This window comes from Zootoca vivipara, chromosome 10 (assembly GCF_965207765.1).
Source record: "Zootoca vivipara chromosome 10, rZooViv2.hap1.1, whole genome shotgun sequence".
Lineage (NCBI taxonomy): Eukaryota > Metazoa > Chordata > Lepidosauria > Squamata > Lacertidae > Zootoca > Zootoca vivipara.
The window spans coordinates 33979806-33998643 of NC_142593.1; the positions used below are offsets into that span (position 1 = coordinate 33979806).

General features: G+C 39.5%; 1 protein-coding gene across 1 annotated transcript in view; it reads right to left on the reverse strand.

Moving 5' to 3' along the window:
• The window catches only part of ANKRD31 (ankyrin repeat domain 31), a 48044-nt gene that overhangs the window by 13540 nt on the left and 15666 nt on the right, over window positions 1-18838 (reverse strand). Inside the window, exons 5-14 of the mRNA XM_088653296.1 lie at window positions 17049-17314; window positions 16638-16765; window positions 13972-14154; window positions 12366-12508; window positions 10104-10248; window positions 7920-7978; window positions 5359-6691; window positions 3643-3879; window positions 1700-1806; window positions 680-767 (exon numbers count right to left, since the gene is read on the reverse strand). Of these exons, the coding sequence (XP_088509422.1) occupies window positions 680-767; window positions 1700-1806; window positions 3643-3879; window positions 5359-6691; window positions 7920-7978; window positions 10104-10248; window positions 12366-12508; window positions 13972-14154; window positions 16638-16765; window positions 17049-17314 (2689 nt within the window). The remainder of the gene's footprint in view (window positions 1-679; window positions 768-1699; window positions 1807-3642; window positions 3880-5358; window positions 6692-7919; window positions 7979-10103; window positions 10249-12365; window positions 12509-13971; window positions 14155-16637; window positions 16766-17048; window positions 17315-18838) is intronic.

Consider the following 18838-nt stretch of genomic DNA (forward strand, 5'->3'; position numbering starts at 1 on the left):
GAACCCAAATGTCGGAGGGGGCTTCCGCGGCTTCTGATTGGCTGCAGGAGCTTCCTGCAGCCAATCAGAAGCCGCACATTGGTTTCCAAACATTTTAAAAGTCAAACAGACTTCCATTCTGTTCGACTTCTGAGGTACGACTGTACCATCACAGCTAACAATTTCAAGGTTGGCAGGAACAGCATCCTTCAGTAGCTTTCAGTCATTAAACATCTGAGTGAACAGGAATATTTTTAAATTCCTCCTAAATATTAAAATGAGGAAGGTAGATAGACCTCAATCAGGCCGTAACTGCAATCTTGTGCCAATGAGGCCGAACCCAATGGTGGCACCTCTTCTTAAGGAAAGCTATCTTTAGGGACAATGCCCTCTGCTTCCTGTATCTCCACTAGAGTTATACACTGGATCCTGAACTGAATTGGGACAATTCAGGACAACACAGGATTGGGATGGATCATATTGAGGCAGCCCCCAATTGCTCCAGTTCGAGTCCCAAGCTTCAGAAGTTTGCTCCTGTTCAATGTAGTAAATTCACCAGATTTTACAATGGGAGTCTTTCCAGCATCTATGAACATGAATCCAAGACTCAACTTTGGAGTTACAAAAAAATTGTTACTCCAACATAACAATGGAACACACACTTAGCCAATCGTTCATGGGTTATACAATTTATCCACACCTGCATCTCTTTGGCTTCTTAATTCAAAGAGCAAAAGTCTATCCTGTTTCTCTTCTATATTCTGCAATACTTCGCTGATGGAATCATTCTGTCAAATGCAAATCATTGTTCACTTTATTAAAGACAGACAGTCTGGAACTGAACTAAAACATGAGAACTTGGAAAGCAGCCAGGTATTTTACCTGAGCCAGCTGTGTTGGATGCACACAACTTACAGAGAGAGAAAGGTGTGCAGTAATTTACTGTTATGAAGGTTTGTGCTGCTACTGTCTGTAAAACATGTGGCCTGATCCAAAGAACCATCAGCAAAAGGCAGAAGTACAAGCACCAGGGGAAGAGTTCATGACATGCAATGATACATAGATTTGATAATACTTATGCTGGCAAAAACAACACAACTACAACTGGAAGAGTAGTTTTGGAATTAGTTCCACTTTTCTTGTGCAACACAGTAACATGAGGTGCAGAATATCCTTTGTGATAGTGAAATACACCTTGTGCATGCAGAAAGGCTTTTTTTACCAGCTTTGCCTGGAACTCTTATAAGAAGCTGCTGCCTAGGAAGTCCTGATGTAAGGAAAAGACTGTGCTTGGAACAGTCAGGGGCGAGCTGTTCTGCATCTCCCTGACTAAATGGCTGCCAAAGGGGAAAGAAGGAGTCAGGTTATTCCTGCTTTCATGGAGTGGGAGATTTCTTTGGGTTTTATTTCTTTTAAACATGTTTTTATTTCTTTTAAACATGGTTTTAAACATGTTTTAAACATTTCCTTTCTTTTAAACATGTTATTGAAATATTACTACCGGTATTTAAATCTTGTGTAAGTTGTATCTTATTCTATCTTATTCTATTGTTTGGATTTTGGGTTTATAAGTTTTATGAGCTGCCTTTGGGGCCTTTTTGGTCAAAAGGTGAACAGAAACATCACATAACACAACCATAATTCACAATTCAGCAACTTCATACAGGCCACACTTGATGCTAATGCATGGAAACAAAACTTTTCAGCTATCTATACTCACTGTGTCACAGCTCTGTTTAGCTGAATTGAGCTGTGAAACCATGTTATCCTTTTCACAGCAACTAATACGGATTTTTCTAGATCTAGAAGTGTGTAACTCTTTTTCGCCTAAATCAAGAAATAATGATTATAGTTTCCAAATAAGTTATGAATGCACCAAATCAACGTAGTATCAGCTTGAGTACACATATATTAGGCACAATGGGGGGGGGGAATCTGGGTGTGCACATCCACACATGCATACAGTATTTGCCATCTGATACCTTCTTCTGAAAATCAAATCCACTTAAGACACACTAAAATGGAGAATTAATTATAATAGGGCCAGCCAGGGTGCTGGAAAACAAGTAACTTCAGGAAGCTAACCGTGCTATTGGATGCTTTTTAAAAGGATAAAGGAAGTTGCAGTTAATATGAAGGAAGGGACATACCAAGCACATGACTCATCCGAGGAGCCTCTTTGGTCTCAGTAGCACCTGCATTATCTTTCTGATTTACACACGCTCCAGGTGCTATTAAAGATTTCACTAAAGACAAATCTCCTTTTTTAGCAGCCAAATGTAAACAAGTTTCTTCTTTGGCATTTGTTTTGTTTATTCTTGGTGTTATGGTACGCAGCAGCTGATTAGAAGAAGCCGTTTTCTCCTTTTCACTAGAATGTGAAGAATCTAAAGACATATGCTGAACTCATAAATAATTACATAAGGTATTCTGAGGGGCACTGCTACACCAAATGTTAAATTCAACTCACAACTGGCCAATATTTTTTAAAGGAATACCACTTGCCAAAACATGCTTTCAAAGACACTGGTGTAAAATATTCACACATCAGTGTCAACATTAACAACCTTTTGGACTTCAGCTATGTAAACCTAAAACAATTATGTCTCCTAAAGTTTACATAACATTGGTCTTCTTCAGTCTTCTGTTATCAGACATCATCTTTGTGTGTGTGTGTGTGTGTGTGTGTGTGTGTGTGTGTGTGTGTAATTTATAATAACCATGAGTTCATATAGCCTTATAATGTGTACCTTACAGATAATAAAATTTGGGGGGGGGGAAATGGAGAAGAGCAACAACTTAAAAGAGATTGAATCTAAGCAAGGCACAAATGTTAATACTTCATACCACACATTTGGAGAAATAACTTTAGAAGACTTAACGGTATTGCAGAGAGATTTGTTTTATCCATTATAACTTATGATCCTTAGGAAGTTTAAGATAAAGGGGAAACATGAAGAAGACTCCCATCCAACAACCTGTGCTTATATGTAAAAGGCCAAGGAGATCCCACCTTCAAATATATGTGGGACATCCCATTAACTTAGAATTTTAAACTAGTGAAGGAAGAAAGGAAGGACTGTATGAGCTTTGAGTCAGGGCTGGCCCACCCTTGAGGCAAGCTAAGGCAGAGGCAGCCACCTCAGGCGCTGGAAGTCCAAGAGAAAGTGTCCCCGTGGCTGCCCTGCCTTGGCAGGGATGTGGTGGTAGCGGCTTCCACCAAGATCTCATGATATCTCATGCAGTCTGCATGAACCCACCACCAGAAGTTGCCGGAACCCACCACCACCATCTCCACTTCATGGGTGCCACTGCACGACCCAGGTAAATGAGGCTGTGGTGGGAGCGACACCTTCCCATTTGCCTCGGTGAAATTGGACACGCTGCCCCTGCTTTTAGTCCTCTCCTAGCTGTGCCTATTCTTTTGGAGGCCGAGGTATGTCTGAACAATCTCAAAGTGACAGGGGGAATCTGACTCAATTCAATCACAACATTCATTTCTGCAATGCTATTAACGGCATACCTGAGAGGTCGTTAACCTCTTCTTATTAGATATTGCTGAACTACAGTTCCCATCAACTCCAACCAGTACAGCCAATGGGAAGTTGGGAGTTGTGGTTCAGCAACATCAATACGGCCACAGGTTAACCATACCTGCCTTACCTAATGAATGTGGTATTTGCTGTTCCTCAGTTGAATTAAACTGTAAAGGAGTTGCACTATTGCTAGAACACAAATGTGCATTTTGGCAATCCTCAATGGATATAGAATCCATTCTTTTACTTTGGATAGTTTCTAATTCATTTGACTGTAAAGATACATCTGGAGTATTGTTTGAATTTTCTTTATCAGTCTTCTCACTGTAACATTTTCCAAGGATCTGAGTTTGTAGTGATTTATCTGTTGAATAAAAAAGTGCAGTGTCTCCATGAAGAATATTAATGAAAATACCAGAAAGTATATTATTACAGACATAATTAGTATGAGCTGCCTGCTGCTCTTGAAATATTCACCAAACTTTTTAAGATTCCACAGAAAATTATTACAAAAGGCTTATATAAAAATCTATTAACATTTCTATTGCTTACTTTGAAACGAAAGATAGTATAGCAATGGCTTGTTTCGTGCATCACATTAAGCTGTAATTAAAATAAACTATGGTTTAATGTGGCTGAGCAACATACTGGAGCCTCCTGCTGGAATGGTGAATGTTTTACTCCTCCCCTGCTCCTGCTGGAAAACAAGGCATGCACTGGCTTTTCATGATACCCAAACCTGACCTCATGGCTTGTTTCTCTCCAAACTATAAGAAGAAACTAAACCTTATTCTTGGCTTACTGTTCATGCTTTGTTTTGGGGAAACAAACCACAAGCCTGAGGTTCAAATGACATGACAAATCAGACCATGGCTTGTTTCCAGAAAGCATGGAAGCACAGGAATGAAGCACCTGCATGCTGTTTGTTCATGTTAAACAGGTTGATTTTAACATTGATTTAATGTGAGGTGCAAACCAGGCAAACGTTTCATTGCGCTAATTTAGAATGCCATAATTTCGACTATGAGTTTGACCAAACTGCAGGAGGCAGTGGAAGACAGGAGTGCCTGGCGTGCTATGGTCCATGGGGTCACGAAGAGTTGGACACGACTAAACGACTAAACAACAACAACAATTTCGACTAAGGTGCTCAGCATTAAGCCTTGCTTAAAAGAACATTTGGAGCCAACTGTATCCACTTGCAGTGGTATCCCTAATGTAGAGTAGGTTACTAATTTAAGTCACTGCAGAAAATCATTTAAAAAATTACTACCATATCTTACTACAAGGAATCTTATGAAGATGATCTGTGGAATGGACAGGAATTAGCCTCAGCATGCTCGCAAGACTAATTGCCTTTAGGTTTCACAGGGGAACCTTACACTTTATTTGAAAGCCATAAGTGCACCTATCAGCTACTTGGGGGTGGTAATGGGGGTACCTTTTGCCCCACAATCCCTTCTCACCAGCCAACAGCTGGCTGGTTGGTGCAATTTCTGCACTTTAAAGACTCCTTAAATACTCTTTTTCACTGTTTAATCAGGGATATATTTTAATTTCCTGCTTATAAACTACTGTAACAAGCAGTATATGAATTATTAAACTAAATAAATGAAATAATTAGATTAATTTGAATCCTTTTTACACAATTAATAATTTCAAGGGTTCGGATTATCAACAAATGATAATAAAACTACCTCAATCAACAGTAAATAAAAAAAGTTAATGCTGCACTAAAAATAATCACAATGGAAGTTAGATGTATGTCTGTTTTTCTCTCTCCACCTCTCCTTTTGTACCACTGCATTTTTAGCAATCTCTCTATCTTCTCTGAATGGATTACCTTGGAATGGCTCTTTGTCCAGCATCTGTAAAGGGAGGACTGTGTTGTTCTCAGTCCTACCATTTCCTGTTCTCTCAAAGCAACATTTCCCAACATTTCCTTCTGCTCTTCCCATCACAATGCCTTCATGCACAGGAGGAGTTAAAAATCTTTGCTCACTGAAGCTGCAAGTGCCAGGACTTTCAGAAACACCAACTCTATTAATACTCTGTGAAATTGTTGAGGATAGTTCCATACAAACATGAACTGCTTGTTCATTACATATTCCAGCAGCTCTAGAGGTGTTTTCACGTGGGTTTTGGTCTGCATTTAAATTGTATTCTTCAGAAAGGACTGTACAATCTGAATCACTGAGAAGTGCAATTTCTTCCAACATTGAGACGGTTGGGATTTTTGAATCGAATGGGTTTTCTTTTACACAGACAGATTCAGCTATAGATAAAGGTTCTTTCACACCCAGTTCATGCCCCAAACTATGGTTGTCCAGATTAATCTGATCCACAGAGTTTTCAGAATGCGTATATTGGTCTAGTGATCTATTTTTCTCAGAAGCAGGAGTAATGCTGCCTTCTCTTACTGTCCAGACAAGCTTCTTTTCAGCAGTATGAAGGTTGTCCTCTAAAGTAACAATTTTAAGACTATTAGACCCTTTATTATGTTTCATTGCATACTGGCTTTCCTCCTGCAAAGGCAAACCGATGTCTTTGCATAAGAAGTGTGTAGAATCCAAATTAGATTCATTTACTACCTCGGTTTCAGAAGGTAAAGCAGCTTCTTCTTCAACAGGATTCAGTGATGTGACAGTATGGGAATTAGTTGCTTGATCTTTTGTTGCTCCTGCCAGTTCAGTGTTTTTAAGAGCCTCTTTTCTTTCTGATGGACAGTCATCAATACTATTATTAGAGTCACTCTCTCGCTGAATTTCTGACCCCATTGCCATGTTACAGTCTTCTCCAGCTTCACAACTTCTGTTCAAATTATACTGGTGATGCTCTGAAGAGCCAACTGTTCTTTTTGAGACCAATGTAAGATCAGTTGCAGGACTATTCTGAATGTCCTTCTTCTGGCCATTTATTCTTCTTTTGTCACCTGATACGCCCAAAGATGGTGGCCTTCCCCTGACTGACTGCTTTGCCTTTGAAACCAGACATGTACCTTCAAAAGTTGTAGCATTCACTAGTGAACAACTATTGCACATTTTGGAAGCACGCCGGTAATTTCTTTGTGAAGTCCTTTTTCTCTTAGTTTGTTCCGGCTTTACAGTCTGTTGTTTTAGTACCTTAGTATTTTCCTTAGATGTATGGTGAACTCTTTCACCTGAGCATGTTTTTGCCTGGAAAAGCAAAACAGTGATAATAGAAGAGAAACAGAAATAATGGCCAGGATATATTTCCTAGTCCCCACCCAATATTTATTCACATGAATGGGTTTTGATAACAATAGGGAAGAGAAAAGATGATGAATTACCACAGGACAATCAAAAATCAGTTCCACGCTATGTTAAATAAATGCCATAGTGCCGCTGGATCAAGACAAAGGGGTTCAACTTTGTAGCCCTGTGGCAATTAGAGGACCCCGTGCAGCTAAGGGGAGCCACAAGCAAGCTGAGGCGGCTTAGTCCTTGGGAGAGGAGGGGAAAGTGGGGCTATTGCTCACTTTAAATATACAAGGTACCCAAGGGCCCCCTCCCCGTGTTATTATTATTTTTAACCTTTTAAAGAGAGGCTTGCTGTTATGTACTGAGATGAATCCTAGAACAAGAGGATCCAGAATGCAGCAGTCTGATTGGTCTGCAGGAGCCACCCAATCCAGCTCCAGGTGGAAGTGAATCAGCAACCTGATTGGCATGCAGGGGCAGCCAATCAGGCTTCTGAAGGAAGTGAATCCGCAATCACGTGGGGCCCATTGTGTAAATAATGTACTGTATATATAGCAGACATTTTGGGGAAAGTTTCATTCACTGTTTTACAAGCTGCAATAAAGAGCATGAAATCACTGCAGGACTCTGAGTATATTTCACTTGCATAGCTCACCGCAGTGCAGATCTCTCGATGCCCATTCCCTCTGCCTAAGTTTTCTTAAAAAGGCCTTCCTAGAAGGGCTTCAGCTCCAGAAACTGTGGTTGGCTGCTTATTTCTAGCCAGTTCTACTGCCTCCAGAACTGAAGATCTTCTAAGAAGTGTAGATGGGGGCAATGGGTGTAGAGACGCTCACGCTGATGTAAGTGGTGGGAATCCTTCCTTTTAAAGAGTAATAATAAAGAATTAAACAACCTTTGGCAGCCTTGTACATTTAAGGTAAGTGGCATCCCCTTCTCCTTCCAAAGGAAGGAGAGCAGCGCAGCCGGGCCGGGGGGGGGGGGAGTGGAGTGACAGACAATACACTCAAATTTGGCAGTGTCTCTGGTTGAATGCATTCAATATTACTAGTTAGAAACTAATTATTATGGCTAGGACTTTGAAGAGCACTTCAAAAATCCTCTGCAATAAAATACCTTGGCTATTACTTGACTATTATATTTCACTACTCACATGTATTGAAAATTCATTATTAACTTTTACCTTAGGCTGGCTCTCAATTGTACTTTGGTCACTCACTGGGTCTTCTATAATTTTTTCAGCTAAAAATACATTCAAAGGAAGATATTTGGATCTGCTTTTTAAGCCTGATTTTTAATGACAGACAAAAACTACTAGAAAAAAGTCCTCTCCAAGTTTTCCTCTTAAAAATACATTTATACAATTATGAATTAATGAGTGTGGTATTTTTTTAAACAAAATGTGAAACAGCAGATAGGCTGTCTGAAGTTGGGATAGTAACAATGCAGATAGTAACAGATAGCTGAATGACAATGCAGGTCACTGCTATGTGCTGTACACCAGTCATTTTCATTGCAAAAATGGAAGTAAGCTGGTCTCTGAGCTCTGTTCTTAAATATTGCCTCAGTTGCCACCCAAGACCCAAAGGTTCTGTCAAACCTCTTCTTAAACAACAATAATTTCATTGTGGAAGAACTAAGTAGCAGATGCACAATCTGGGTTGGTTCTTACACAACCTCTGATCAAAGGAGGCAACACAGCAAGAAAGAGCAGAATGGGAAGAGATCCAGCAAATTAGCCTGTCTGAAAAATATAACTCTGTCCCACTGTAATTATCCTACCCCAGTTGAACTCTTCTGACATGGACATTTGTCATGCTCCCACTGCAGGAGGGTTCTGTGAAAGAAGACCCAGAGCCCTCTCTGAAGAACATGAGAGAGAAATAGGCAGGATGTGATGACAGTGATGATGATGATGATGATGATGATAATAATAATATAAAATTATTATTATTATTATTATTATTATTATTATTATTTATACCCCGCCCATCTGGCTGGGTTTCCCCCGCCACTCTGGGCAGCTTCCAACAGAAATATTAAAATACACTAATTTCTTAAAGATTAAAAGCTTCCCTAAACAGGGCTGCCTGCAGATGTCCTCTGAAAGTTTGGTAGTTATTTTTCTTTTTGACATCTGGTGGGAGGACGTTCCACAGGGCGGGTGCCACTACCGAGAAGGCCCTCGGCACTGGACCTCAGTGTCCGGGCAGAGTGATGGAGTTGGAGACGCTCCTTCAGGTATACTGGATGCTGAGCCCAGGCCCTTTGGCACTGGGGGCCCCTGATCCTTGCCACAGCAAGACCAGAACTCAGAAGTGGAGATTAAGAATGAGCCACCTCCAAATCCTAGAGAGTGCTGCCTCATGAAGTTCTAAGACAGGGCAAAGACTATATGGCACAGTACCCATCTGAGAGGCAGGCTGCTCCTCATGAGTAGACCTGAACTGTGTTAGCTCAGATGACCAGCAGCTGTACAAAGGGTGGAGCTCAGGATGTTATTGAATTAAAGCCCTTAGTCTTAAATATTCCCATGGCTTTGTTAAATTGCTGGCTGCCCCACTTCGTTGCTGTTGCACAATGACGCTCACCATGCAATATGACCTTTGCAACTCTCAGGCTTGGAAAGAGCCTGTTGGTAGCCATCCTATTTGTGGACATTCAAGACTCAGAAGGAGGGAGTTTTGGGGGCTATTTGTTGAATGTGGGTGCCATGTTTTGCTCTAGTGTTATCATTCTGCCAATCATTGCTGAGCTTTCAAAGAGCAAATGAATCAAATGTGTCAGATCTTCGCACATGTTACAAAATCGCACAGATCAAAATAAAATGTTACAGCTGCTTCACACTTACAATGTATGATTCTAGCTACCTTCAATACACACACCAATTTCAGAACTTCATCGTGGTTCAAGATTTGTTCAACAATTTTACATCAGTTTTTTTTATTCCATAACTATGAATTTGAGATATGAAATTTTTTTTATTTACCAAAAATTGGAAGTGCTACCCGTATCTGGAGGAGCTGTGTGATACAGCTTGCCATAGAGGAACAAAATTCAAAGAAAACATTACTAGATTTGTAACATTAAAAATGCTAAGAAAAACATCTTGCTTCCATTGAAGTTTGTAAGAATGCATGCCCTATATATTGTAAAATTGACTGTGTCACTTGACAGCAATTCCTGCTTAATTAATCCAAAACACAAATACTGTATACATATGTCATTTTGTTATATTCCAGTGCTCTGGTGAAGCTATGTTGACAAAGTCCTATCTGCATACAGAACAAATCTCAAATTTGGAGTAAAAATATTTCTTGTAGTTCCTTTGTGAATGAGAGTCAGTGTAAAGATAGCTCTTTCTTACCTGATGCTGACCTTCTTCTAGATTTAGCTATAAAACTTGCAAGTAGTTTCCTCATAGGCATGTCAGTTGCTTCTTCTAAAGCACTCTTCCCTCTCTCATTTTTGAACAGTGGATCAGCTCCATACCGAAGTAGTAACTCTGCCACCTAGAGGTAAAGATGCTTCAAATTTTGTTGCTAACACTTTCCGTATCTGACTCATCATACAGAATAGCCAAAGGTGTCATAGCTGCCAAGTTTTCCCTTTTCTCGCGAGGAAGCCTATTCAGCATAAGGGAAAATCCCTTTTAAAAAAGGATAACTTGGCAGCTATGAAAGGTGTTGCCCCACAGCAACTAAAAGTCAAAGCCGCCACTGCTCATAATATGAGCAAGTAGGACCCTGCAACAAAATGTTGCAGCTCATCCTCAGCCCCTAACAGAAATGGTTTTGTTTGGGGATCAGACAGCCTGGAACAAGAGTGCTTATTAAACTTGATGAAGAGAGGAGGAAGTTTCAGCAAAAAACGGACAGGCTTTTGTTTCATCTTCATGAAACCTTCCTGCACTGCATTTATAATGTGAAAGGAGTCAGTTTTTAGGGCCTGAGCACTTTATTGCTATGTACTTGGGACGGGGGTGTCCCTGAAGACTGACATTCTCAACATCCCATGGCTCTGGACACTACTAAGCTTGTGCAGCATTCTGACTTGTTAGTGTTGGAGATTCATTCTCCATGTCTGCTGTCATGGGATTGTTGCCTATCACATGGTGGTATATGTTTTCATTCCACAGTGGGAAGTGACGAAGACAGGATGTTAGTGTTACTGTGTTTCCTGAAGTGGGACTATTGTCCTTTGTTCTTTCTCTTTGCTGTCTGATGCTAGAGAGAGAGGGAGCCATGCCATGTTGCAGTGCTCCGAGTGTGTTTAGCCAAATCTGAGTTCTGTTACGCAATTGCGCAAACTCTGCAGATCCCTGAGTGTGCTGGTGTCAGTTGACATCAGTCGCTGTGATGTTCGGGCTGAATAAAGCTTTTGAAGCTTCCGAACGGTTGGCCAGGAGAGAGAGAACATGCCAGTCGGGCATGTGTCTCTGCCAGGATCCTACTCATGTGTAAGAGATCCTAACAGTGAGGTCCTCAAATCAAATTTAAACATTGTTGCCACTGTCAGCAAAAACAAAAAAAATGAGTGGTTACAACACTGTCATAAATAAACTCACAAAACTTATGTAAAATATGGTAGATTGTTTAAGAAATCTACGAATCAGAGGTGATATTCCAAGTTTTACTCAGAGGACACCCACTGAAATTAATGAATATGGCTAAGTTAGGTCAAGTAATTTCAGTGGGGTTACTCTGAGTGAAACTCAGTTGAATACCACCCCAGAAGACTAATGGAATATGTAAGCTCTTTTAGAAGAGACAAACAGGATCAATTTAGTCTATGTTTACATTCTAAAGATGTATTATTGAATGTCTAAAATAAATAACCCCCCTGATCTTCAAGGTAAAGCTAATTATGATAAAATTAGCAAAATACATGCAAAGAAGGAAGGCATGTCAATTGTGACAGGATAGGAAAGGGCATTTCTTAAATATAAGGAAGTGACCTAAAGACTCCCAGTACTTGGCAACAGCTTTAGACAGGTAAGGACTCTCCACAGCTAAACAGATCTTCACAGAAATGATGGCAAATCTTGCAGAAGTTTTATTGCACACGAGAACTCTTAGACCTTCTCAATCAGGTATCCCCAAACTGCGGCCCTCCATATGTTTTGGCCTACAACTCCCATGATCCTTAGCTAACAGGACCAGTGCTCAGGGATGATGGGAATTGTAGTCCAAAACATCTGGAGGGCCGAAGTTTGGGGATGCCTGTTCTCAATCATTGAAAAAATAAAGAGAAACAGTTATTTTTTCTTTCTTCCACTAGATGGTGCAAGACAGGAGCTCAAAACAGGAGATAACAATGTTTCTTTATAACTAACTAGGTTGGGTGATTTCCGTATCCAGAAATTATCTGGGGATGGGCTACCCTCTAATTTTTTTGCAGACAAACTAATACATAAAAACAAATGGACCAGGCCTCTAAAACTTTATTTTCCCTATTTTAATCTCTGCCTCCTGGTCCTTGTCACATGGTTTTTCATGGTAGGCAGCTCCCACTGCAGCAGCACCCCAAAACAATAGCATCTGTACCTTAAGAAGGAAAAACAATGGCTTTCATTGTGGCTTTTTGTAGAAGATAAATTGCAACGCATTTTCAAATACAGAAGCATTACCTTATAGTGACCACCTGTAACTGCATCATGTAATGGTGTTATTTTTTCACTTCCTTTACAGTTGACCTCAGCTCCTGCTTTTAAAAGCTCATTTGTTGTCCCCAAAAACCCAGCCAGACTGGTGTCATGGAGTGGAGTCCAACCTGTAGTATAAAAAAAAATACTTAATTTCTCCAAATGGGACAATGTGCTCCTTTCTTAGAATTTAGGCCAGGCATCCCCAAACCATAGCTGCCAAGTTATCCCTTTTTTTAAGGGATTTTCCCTTATGCTGAATAGGCTTCCTCGCGAGAAAAGGGAAAACTTGGCAGCTATGCCCCAAACTTCGGCCCTCCAAATGTTTTGGACTACAATTCCCATCATCCCTGACCACTGGTCCAGTTAGCTAGGGATCATGGGAGTTGTAGGCCAAAACATTTGGAGGGCCGCAGTTTGGGGATGCCTGATTTAGGCCATATATTTTATAGGATTATTTTCTAATGACTTACATTTCCCTCTGGCCAGAAAACATTCCCCTCCTGGAGACTATGACTGGTTTAGGTAGTGGAAAGGGGAAGAATGGAACACTAGCAACCTACTGCTACGGTGGCTAAAGGTGCCAACAGACTGTTAATTCTGTGAGAGACATTCAAGCACATACCAAAAGGTCTGTGCAAATAAAGTGAAGAAAGTTTTCTGGACAGAGGGCCAAATCTTTATCTCCCCAACTGCTGACAGACTGAAGCTGACAGGTGGCTGGGGCTGCCCACCCTTCAATGACTTGATGTCATAGCGATATCAGCTGATGCTTCCCTTTGAAGCCCTGATTATTGGGACTTTCAAACAGTTCTTTGTAAACATCCTGGCATTCAGACACCCCCTCCTTCAAATTCCGGAGGTTGAAGGATAAGCAGGAGCTGCTGGAGGCATATTCCCACATGTCCATCAGGAAAGTAATGAGAAAATGAACAGACCACACACTGTTAAATAATTTTTAAAGGCTTTACTTACAAAATTCAAAGGTATGATTCATGTGCTGATTCAAGCAGCAGCTAGGTGAACACAGGTAGAATTTACTTGGATACACAATACAGACTAGTGTGAGATCTGAGATTGGAGCAAGCTCAGACATGTCATTCCTGGTTGGTTACATGGCACAAAGAGGGTGAGGAAAGGAAAGAGAAGAAGCTTCATTTCCTCCCTCATCGGAGGCGGGGGCCTAACCTAATTGAGTCTAGGAACCATAGCTGCCAAGTTTTCCCTTTTCTCGCGAGGAAGCCTATTCAGCATAAGGGAAAATCCCTTTAAAAAAGGGAGAACTTGGCAGCTATGCTAGGAACACAGCTCTCTGGTCTGAACTCCTTCATGCACTAACTAGAACTCATGCACAGTTATGTTTGGCTTCAATTTCCCAGAGTTCCCCCCTTTTGTCCTGGATCAAGCAGATGATTTGTGTTAACCACCATTTCACAACATGGTAGTTAACACGAATCACAGGCCCAGCCCTAAGCAGTTACTTATAAAACTAGCATATCACACAACACATGGTAAGTAAACATGTAAACATGTAAACAAGTAAACAATAATTTCATCATTGAATGAAATTAACATTGGAGACTATGCTCACCTGCATAATCCAGAGTATTTACATTTCCACCAGCTTTTATCATTGAACGTAAACCATCTAGGTCATCTTCCACAGCAGCTCTGTGCAATAATGTCTGACCAAATATGTCTCTTCTATTGATTTTGGATAGTGAAATGTAGTTATACGAGGAGTCAGAGGAACTGTTCCAAGTGGTTTGCCTCCCTGAGAAATATACACAAAACAAAAGGATGCAATAAGCAAAAAAATATTGCAGGTCGCTTATTGTTGTCTAATCTAATCATATTAGTTTGTTCCTGTGAATCATGGTTTAATGCAAAGCTTTCCAAACTATAGGTTGTGACAGGTTAGTGTACTGGCTGCAGGGTGTAGATGTGCCATGCAAATGCTTACTGCACTCCTCCCAGGGCTGGAAAGGGGTTCGTTTAACCTCTAGTTTGCTAGTAAAACTGAATTACTGTGTCAGAAAATGATGCATGTCTAAAAAGCATGTCACCAACATGAAAAGTTTGGAAAGCTCTGGTCTAATGTATCATTAATTACAGAAATATATCTGAAGTTGTAACAGAGCTGAATCCCATGCCCCTAATGCCATAGGCAAAATATCTTAAGAGGGAATGTGAACAAACTGCATACAGTGTTATGGCTGCAAAAATAGCCTATACAAGACAATGGAGACATGCTGCAATCTATATAAATGTAAATTCCCTTGAGACCTTTGTGGTATAGTAAGAGTAATAAATAAAGGAATAAAAATGATTATCTTATACTCACTTACCCAAGGAGTATTTTTCTTATAAATATTACTTAAAGTGTTTCTGGTTATGAGTAAAACTCACTCAAGGTGGCTTACACATAAATGATAAAGAATACAATTTCCAATTTAAAAAAATTACAATGCAAAACCTTACATCTCATTGGGGCTCAATTTTGAGTAGACATGCATAGAACTGAATTGTTAATAACATTATGAATGGAAAGGAACAGTAAACAAACCAAATTTATTTTCTTGGATAAAAGTTGAAGGAAGGAAGACATTTACCTACAGTATTGGGGTTATTGTTTTTGTTTATTATTGCAGTATGCATTTTTGTGTTTTTATATTGTAAACTGCCCTGTGATCTTCAGATGAAGAGCAGTACAGAAATTTAATAAATATATAATAATTTATTCAAAGTACAAAAGTTAACTCATCAACTAATGTTATTCATGTATTTAATATCAAATATCTGAGTTGGATATGGAACACAATATGCATATTAAACTCAATTTTTCAAACACTTGAAAGGGTATCATGAACAGCAGGCAACAAATTTAGCTTATTTATTTTAGCAAATGCATTTATTTTATTTATAAGCTGCCCCACACATTAAAAAAAATTCCAAAATGGCACATGCATGTACTAAAGAAATACATGTAATTAAAGCAAAACTTCCAACTGCCAATCCAGAGTTACTAAGTACTGTAACCATTGCCCTCTGCTGGTTAACACGAAGTCATGTATCAATGGAATGTGCTTTTAACTTTTAATTACTGCATCCTGCTACTTGCAGATTTATTGTACAAACCAAGACAGACTCATAATGCTGTTTTAGTATGTACGTGTATCCTACATGATAAATATGCAACTTTTAATATTTTAAAATGTGTGTGTGATATAAATGAATACAGTGGAGAATTCCCAACCAACTAAGTTTCCCCACAGCATCTACTCATATAGGCAAACATATTTTCCCCCTCATTATGAATACTTCATGCCGAACCCAGTGATCATGGATTTCAAATGCTGATGCACCTCCAATTAAAAAATGTCTTCTAAAAGTAATAGGAACTGGTTCTAATCGCCAAGAAGCAAACTGCATGCCCAAGCCGTAAAAGCTTTCTACTCAATAAGGATGATGTGGTGAAACTGAATCTGGCATAGGGATGGACAAATCGATCTATTTTGGTTTCTTTCCATTTCTAATTTTTGTAGCCTTAAGTTCTTTTCTCCACATTTCTGCATCAGTTTGCAAAACAAAATTTAAAATGTCATTGAAATTCATTCACATTTAAGTGTGAATTTCTCTTAACATGCACGTTTGTGTGCAATTTTGCCCAATACACACAGTTTTGCAATTCATTTTTGTACATTACTGACACCAATATATGCCTTTTTATGTACACTTTACCCTAGCGTGAGCGTTATCGTACACATAATTTGGGGTGAGAACATTGCAAAATTAAGAGAAATGTGAATTTCAAAAGAAGGCTTTTTCGTTCACATATTGTTTTAAAAAGTGCAAATTAGGTAGGTTCACCTTTAACTGAATCAAATTTTATCCCCTACCCCAAACCTGAGGTAATATTGAGTATCATGAGTTTAGCACTAAGGGCCAAACTAGACACTTGCTTGATGCAGAGCATAAAGCTACATGTACTTTAGATTTGAGTAAGCGGAAATGCCAGTGAAGTCTCCTTGCTTAGACCTAGAAAATGAAGGTATCCCTTGCTCTAATTAAATTCCACTTTTGGTTGCAATAGTTTCTTCCAACCCAGTACAAGACAGAGAATTGATAGCAGAGCTTCTGTTAATGCCCAGAAATGGTAACATGAACTGGGACACTTTGCCACAGTGACATATTTAGAAAGAAAGAAAGAAAAGCATATGTCCTTCAGGCTACAAACAGAAGATAACTTCTGCTTACTTCTTTTCTCGGCAATCCTCTGACTTTTCCTCACTTGCTCAACTTTAGTATTTGTATCTGTAGTCGAGAAGTGGCATAATCCAGTTCCCATCTGTGAACAGTCATCGTCCTTATCTTTAGTGTCAGATCTGTTGACAAACAAAACATTTTAAATTACCAAATGCATTTCTCTATACTCCGCATGATGTCCATATACATTTTAAAACATTTTTCTTTAAAAGGATAAGGAAAACTGTATATTTAGTCTCACCCAAACTTCACATGGAAATAATTACGGTATTTATTTTATTATTTCCATTTCCATAAAACATTATATAAAATATCTCAAAGTGGTAAAATGTTATATTTAATATAGGCTTTCCCATTAACTACTGTAAAAATTTTATCTCATATTCAAAAGCATTAGCTTACTCTCTTGTTTGAGCCTCAAAACTGTGTATATTCTGATGCATCCCTTCTAGAAACTGACAACTGCAAGTAGGATCAGTATCATTTAGAGTAAGCTTCTTCCTTTTTTGTGCTGAATTCTTTAATGTACGTGGAGCAACCTGGATAGTTTGTTCACAAGAACTGCTTTCCTTTAAAATAGACTCTCCTTTTTCAGCTGGTCTGTCACGAGAGGAAATATTCTGGTGGTCTGAATGGACTAATTTGTGCATATTCTGACTACAGCCAATCTGTGAAATAACAATTATAAAAGAGGTCAAAATTATTAGTAGAGCAGTAAAACATATTGGTACATCTTAGGGCTGCCACGGATCCGGGATTTCCCAGACATATCTGGGATTCGTCCGTCGGAAATAGTGTCTGGGTGGAATTTTTGTAAATCAGAAAAATGTCCAGGAAAACCCAGGTGCTTTACACTGAAATATGGCAACCCTACTGTAGGTACAGTTACATGTACAGTACTGTATTTAAACTTCTGTTTTAAAAGTATGAACAATGAAATCACTGTCAAATTTAGAGAACTTCCAGGACAAGCAACATAGTTTTAGTCAAATTATAATGAGACAGCCTCTTACCATAAGCCCTACTTTTTTCCGACAAAGGTTAGATGTCCTTTCCTTCATAAGAAAAGAGATACTAACTGAGCTGTACAGTGTATGTGAAGAATGGTGCTTTTTCTAGTTAATACAATCCTGTGTTTCTTCCTTGAGCTGGAAGGGGGTTGGGGGGGGGGAGAAGAGTATCACGTTGCATTTCCTTCCAATAGCCGATTACTTTAGAATGTAAAATATTTTATAGAATTTTCTACTTCTTTGTATGCATATAGCTTCAGTGCAGATGATTGTTGTTGTTGTTGTTTAGTCGTTTAGTCGTGTCCGACTCTTCGTGACCCCATGGACCATAGCACGCCAGGCACTCCTGTCTTGCACTGCCTCCCGCAGTTTGGTCAAACTCATGTTCGTAGCTTCGAGAACACTGTCCAACCATCTTGTCCTCTGTCGTCCCCTTCTCCTAGTGCCCTCCATCTTTCCCAGCATCAAGGTCTTTTCCAAGGATTCTTCTCTTCTCATGAGGTGGCCAAAGTATTGGAGCCTCAGCTTCACGATCTGTCCTTCCAGGGAGCACTCAGGGCTGATTTCCTTAAGAATGGATAGGTTTGATCTTCTAGCAGTCCATGGGACTCTCAAGAGTCTCCTCCAGCACCATAATTCAAAAGCCTCAATTCTTCGGCGATCAGCCTTCTTTATGGTCCAGCTCTCACTTCCATACATCACTACTGGGAAAACCATAGCTTTAACTATACGGACCTTTGTCGGCAAGGTGATGTCTCTGCTTTTTAAGATGCTGTCTAGGTTTGTCATTGCAAAATTAAGATGATTATTTGATGGAAGACCCATTGCAGATGATTATTTGATGCAAAAAAATAGATGTTATGAACAATAACTTTTGTGAAGGTGTAGCGATTTTCAGTTACTGTATATTTTATTCACATAACTATTTAAGGTCCATAAGAATGATACTATTATCTATAAGGTGTTTCCAGCATTGTGACTCAAGATTTGACAACAGCTTTCCTGTTGAATCTTCTGAAGGTAGAATCTCTTAGACATTAATGTTGATTGCAGTTAATATGGTTACCCCATAATGTAGCTGCCAGGGGGTCGAAAGACACACTCTCAATGGTACACTCAGAATTCATTCCTGAAGGTAAGATCGGAATGACTGTAATACAGTGCCCCCAATTCCCATTTCCT